A 6,299-nucleotide genomic window follows, 5' to 3' on the forward strand; every position below is an offset into this window, starting at 1 on the left:
ACCAGCAGCACCCTCATCGTTGACCTGTTACTCTGCAGGGCGTGTCACGAGAGAAACGAATGGACACATGCGACTACAGCTGCTGACTTCTTTGAAATATTAGTAACCATCGAGAACGAGCTGTCTTTTCTTTTAAAGCTTCTTTTAAAACATAATACTACTCTCTCCTCATCTACAAGGAGAAGCGTTCATTTATTTCTTCTTTGGTTTAACATATAATACTGTATGTACTTGGCAGAGAACCTCCCAATGTCAAGATCGTTTTGACTTTTATTCACACCCACTGCGTAACACACTCCCTTGCTCTGGTTGTGAGCCTGCAGGTGGTGCAGTAGCATCAGCTTTGGCTTGCAGCTCTGTCTGACGGCCTCTCCCCGGCTGGGGGAAGAGCTGCTGACTGGAACACATTTCCTCGTCTCTGCTGTGCTGTGCGCTGCAGAGGGAAAACACTGATTCAGCTCTTATGGGAGAACCCCGTCTCTGGGGTTAGTGAGGTTGGGATAACACACTACCACAGCTCAAGACACCCGCATCCCATCCTCATCACTCACCCTCATTGATTAGCTGATAAATGTGGCTAATCAGAGATGGCCTCTGACTACGCTCTTAATTAAGTTTTGTGGTCATTTCCCTTTAACTGCAAATTTAAAAAACAGGTTGATCTTCTTGCTCCACTAATAAATCAAAATCTTAAATTGCTGCTTATTCCAGCCCGCAGTAATGAGAAGGGAGATGACTGTCAGCGTGTGAGGGCAGCATCATGGTGATGATAACTGACTGAGCCTGGTTGCTGGTTCTCTACAGCCTGGCAACACCCTTACACCTTCACATGTCCCTGCAGAGCGTATCACCACCCCTTATTCCTCCACCCCTCCTCAACCAACCACCAACCCCTCATCCTCGCCTGCTACTCTACATGAATAATGCAGTGGGCCTCCTCGATCGTCGCTACCAACATGCCACGGCATGTTTTATTCACACTAAAGTCAGACAGATCTCCCCTCGTCGCTGCCCAGATCCGCTAGCCGCCTGCCGGCATCAGTTCAATGCGTCTCCTCGCAAGGTCTCCTTGACCTGCCCGTCCCTGCAGGAGTGCCACCCCAGTTTAAAATGGAAGTGCGGAGCTGGAAGTAAATATTTGCATTTAATTCTCGATGCCTTGTCACACCCTGCTGAAAATTAATCGTCTTGGTTCAGTCTGCTCTTTTCTGCTCAATTTAACTACTGGCTTTATGTTGTTAGTATTCTTTTGTACCTTTACAAGGTGGCATTGTTTTCTTTGGTTCCACGGTTGTGCTTATTCATTAAAATATTCTGTTGGCCAATTTTGCAGTATAGGTTGTAAATGCACTGGTACATTGGTGCTATGTTTATTAGCTGTACAATCAGCTTTATTGATGGGTCAAAAATCATTCACTAAAGCTTTATGGGTTGCCAGGTTGTGACAAATACCTTTGACAGATTTGACCTCTGACCTACTGCAAAAAAACATTTACTGAGAACTTATTCATCCTGGCAGCCTCTTAGTATTGGTTTTAAACTGCTCTATAAAGAATTAGCAAATGATTATTTAAGCACTAATAAATACAAAAGTTGTAACTTTATAATAGTTGTTATAAATCCAATTAATTACCTTATGTCACAGCTCATAAAACAACTTAATCCTAATGGAGGAGTGTGTTTGGATTCAAGTCTGCAGGTTTTTTTCGATATCTAAATGATTTATTAGTTTTTGTTTTTTGTGTTTTTTGACCAAGGTGAGGCCAAAGATTTTATATTTGATCTTCTGCTTCACTTATAGTAGAGGATATGTCACATTAGAGAAGCTAAAGAAGGTTCAACTAATGTTTCGAGGTCAAGGAGCACCTATAACAAATGTTTGCCTGAACTGTTGTCCTGAAGGTGAGACGTTACCCAAACCCAACTGTTTTGTGTATCATTTGAACATGCATGCAGCCATGAGTAACCACCTGTGTTCCTGTTTTGAAAATAACACGCTTCCCTTACCTCAACAGACACTGTTGCCACATCAGAGTTTTTCACTCTTATCTGACGCTCCAATCGCCTCCTCTCATTATCTTATGGCACGGTCCAGGAGCGGCCTCCGTCACACCTTGCTGCCTCTCCATGGCCATGCCAGTGGGGATGACAGCACTTTGATGAGCCATTTGTTGCCCTGCAGGACTCATGCCTTTGCACCTTTGTGACGTGCTTGATTTATTATTCATTTGTGTTCCCGTCTGGGCTGAACAGTCATTAGCAAGAAGCTACCAGGTTCATTTGGAACCAAGACTTTCTGTGGAGGTTTGATCCTCTTTGATTTTGCAGCCCAAAGACATTTATTTTAGATGGAGTAGAAACTAAAGACATATTAACCTTCTCTTTTGGTGAGGTTAAATAACAAGCAGTTAGAAGGTGGCAAAGCCGACACCCAGCTTTGTCTGTTTTTGTTTTCACAAACAATCTCTTGCATCATTCCGTCTCTTCTTAGTATGCATCCCCTTAAACCGATCTTTCACCTCTGAGTGGTGCAGCGTCCAGCGTCCAGATGGTCCACCATGGCAGCCTCTTCATCCTTGGAAGCATCGTTAGGCACCAAGATTGGCTGTTACTAACAAAATACTAGAACATTACTTTGAGCAAAAATACTTATCATCAAACACAACCGTTTTGTATACTGTTAAATAATTTTCTGGTGGGTTTCACTTATTATAGCTATTAACAGTGTACTTATCCAGATGTTAACTTTTTTAAACCTGTTATTAATAAAGACAACCTTCCTGAACCCACATGCAGATAATACTCTGTTGTGTTTTGCAACAACTTCCATCACACAATATGCATTGGTTGTAAGAGTTGCTCCTGATAACAAACCTCTTCAAACATGACGTATTCACATCCAGTAAATGAGTCATATACGAAACGACACAATGTTTTTCACAGGGCTCATGTTTGGTCTAGATCAGATAAGAAATAAATAATAGGGAAGAAGCATTTTCAATAGGAATGACCTTGAATAAAAAAGATCTTACTGTTAATGTATTTGTAGCTTACATTTACACACACTTATCAAAATTACATCCAATCTGTAAGAAAGCCACACAGAAGACATATTAAAAAAATGGAAAAATAATTTTCCAACTAGGAAAACTGTTGTTAATGCTCCCAAGTTGGAACAACAACAATTTTCATCATAACAATTTGAACATCATACATATAAGTCATTGTGTATGTCCAAATTAACCATTGTTTATGTTATGGAGGTATTCTCTTTATTCTTCAAATACTGGCCAAAGCTATCAAAGTCTTGTTTAAATACATATACACATTATATCTTTTATGTTGTTTCCACATTTAGATTTACAAACACAATGTAGCTTCTGAATGTAGAACAAGTGTCCAAGCTCATGCTAGGATTGCTAGTCAGCTAATGTGCTGTTAGCTCGTTGTTAGCTTGTTTCATGCACTGATGTTGTGTTTTTTTCACAAATCAGTAATCACAGATAAAGGCATAAATGGACTGTGCAAGTGTTTTATTCCAGCAGACGCATTAAACGTGTCTCACACCATTATATAGAGCTAACACAAATGCTGTTAGCTTCGCCAACAGGCTATCATGCTAACGAGTGTTGCGTTTTGTTTAGGTCATGAATCACATGACTTAAAAGGACTAGTCTGAGGGTTAGCATTGTTTCTATGTCAACTAGTCTGTATTTTGGTCATTTAAAACAGTATTCATTTCATCTGTACCTGAAAATATAATGTATAATTGAATAAATAAAATGTATAATTTGGCGAGTTTTTACTTGACAAATGGCAATAACTAAAATTTCGGTTTCACAAAGGGAAGAAAAATCCTGTGATATATTTTTATTGAAGATTGTCGAATCAAAACTTTATAATAGTCTCTATATCATCATCTCCTGATGTAAGGCCCTTTTTAGATATGACAGAGAGACGTAATAACGTATTTTACGACCGTACAGAAATGCAACATTTGCTGTTTGGTTGCCTGGCAACTTGTCTGCATTTTTGTTGTCATGCTAATTTTTAAATAATGCTGGCTCATGTTATTGTACATCATTTAACGTTACTGTGTATCTATAGGTATCGATTTAATCGTACAGTCTGTGTTTTGTTTGAGGTTTCTAAAGATGTCTAAGGTTAATTACCCACCAGAAAGCGTCTACAATTGGATTCCAAAGAAAGAGGATGACACTGAAAAAGCTCCACGGTAAGTTATTCTACGTTTTCTTAGCTAGCTAGATAACTTCGTTTAAGAGATCAGCTAGCGAAGTCAACAAAAGACAATCTCTTTTGGGTTTAACTAAAGTACTTCTAGCCTTATAATTTCTGTATAGCCTTAAAGCAATTAGTCAAGAAATTATTATTAGTAACTATGATTTATTGGCTTATTTTAAAATTACTTCAAGTTAGAGCTAACTAATAAGTAGAAGTTTTACTGTGACTGACTGATATCATTTATGCGCAAACCTCTGACAAGATGTTTAAATGTTGTGATTGTTTGGTTTTTCTCAAGGTATGTGTCCAAGTTCAGGCCAGCTGTTGTCCTTGAGAACAAGTCAAGCAAAGATGAGATGAGAACGATGGGGCCAGCAAAAGAAGAGATGCCATCTCCAGATAAATACCTCAAGAAGCACTCAAAAGAGCCCAAATTGCCTGACAGTGAGTCCTTATATTAGACTGTTTTATCTGCATGTGGCTTTTTGTTTGAGTGGTAAGATTCTTACCTTTATATTTCCGTCTTCATTTTTCAGAAACGCAGCACTCGAAAGACGCCCGTTTCACTGTGAGGAAACCACCGGTTCCTGCAAGGACTGACAACCTACCAATGGCGAATCACACCAAGGGGGACTTTGTGAAGACGGCTGTAGCAGTGCCGAGGAAGTCACAGCCTACAAATGTGGACTCCCACAAGGGACACAAACGGCTCCTTGAAAACTCAGGACTTGTCCCCAAGTACATAATGAAAAAGGTATTTCCTATAGTACTGTTCATAATATTTTTTTTTTTTTGAGTGCTAAAAAAGTCATACATATGAAAACACAGAATACGTTCATGTTTATATTTAGTGATAAAATTATATATTTTGGTGCCTGATTCCTTTTCCGACCTGCAGGATTATGGTCAAGTACCTGAGTACCTGCGGCAGCGCATCGAGGAACAACGGAGGGCTTCGGAGGAGATCAACAACTCCGTCAAAGAACAGCAGGAACAGGGAACCATGAAATACCTGTCAGATGAGGAACGACAAACCGTCCTGGAGGTACTCAAACACAAGGCTGCACAATGGCAGCTCTTTAAGAACAGCAGCAGGGCATTGCACAGACATCTGACCGACTGGCAGAGGACAGGACATGAATTTGATGATTTCATGTATTTAACATTTTTAGGAAAAACACTTCTTTACATAGTTTCTGGTCAGTATTTCTACTAGTTTAAAAAGAGGCTTTTATAGGACTAATATAAATATTTCTGACCCACGCTGGAGAATTAGCTCTTTAGCACTCCTCTACTGTTGACAACACCTCTGTCTAATGTCTGTTTACTAAACAACAGCCATGAATCAGTTGAATTATCGCCCTGCCTGTCTTGTGACATTGATGGGTTTCCTTCCTTGAATCCAGGGCCTGAAGAAGAACTTGGATGAGCTGCATCGTGAGTACCAGGGCCTCCCTCGTGTCATCTACACACTGGCAAGGAAAGCCCAGAAGGAGCGACTGGAAGAAGAAATGAAGCAGCTGGAGAAGGACATCGAGCTTTTTGAGAGATTCAAAACCATCTATGTACCTAATAATAATTAATAAAACTAAATAATTTTTTATTATTACTGCTTTTTCTGGGATCTGTGAAGCTGAACCATAAGTGTTAGTTTTTCATAGTACATCAGATCACATACCCTGCACCTCAGCTTGAAATCACAGGCATGTAAATAAATTAAATAATGTAGGCTTACATTTGTCACAATTATCTTATGAATCATATAAGCCCAAACAAAATATATATATATATTTAAATGTTCTAGCAGAATAATCTAGACTCAACTGACCAGAGGTCCTGCATCAGCACTGGATAATTTTTAATAATAAATTGAGGATTATTGGGTTGTTGTTTTTAAGCCGTGTTCAAGGCAGTAGAAGAAGTAGACAGGAAGCGCATCAGCGACTTTCCTTCTCTAGTCCGATGCTCTAGTCATGTCCGATCATGTCATGTCTTTTACGTCTTGTCATCCGTGGAGGTTAAAAAAGTAACGAGCCTGTTTTTCTAATGTATGGAGT

The 6,299-nt window shown here is 39.5% G+C and overlaps 1 protein-coding gene across 1 annotated transcript; it reads left to right on the forward strand.

Moving 5' to 3' along the window:
• Window positions 1–4,432: 4,432 nt before the first annotated feature.
• On the forward strand, window positions 4,433–5,825 carry LOC311503783 (enkurin-like; the record flags this gene model as incomplete). The annotated part of the gene is made up of 4 exons (XM_084566656.1): window positions 4,433–4,686; window positions 4,779–4,996; window positions 5,063–5,287; window positions 5,649–5,825. The coding sequence occupies exons 1-4, from the start codon at window positions 4,485–4,487 to the stop codon at window positions 5,823–5,825; spliced, it is 822 nt and encodes a 273-aa protein (XP_084422782.1). The 5' UTR covers window positions 4,433–4,484.
• Window positions 5,826–6,299: the final 474 nt, after the last annotated feature.

The sequence above is a fragment of the Chelon labrosus genome (assembly GCF_963514085.1).
Source record: "Chelon labrosus genome assembly, chromosome: 18".
NCBI lineage: Eukaryota > Metazoa > Chordata > Actinopteri > Mugiliformes > Mugilidae > Chelon > Chelon labrosus.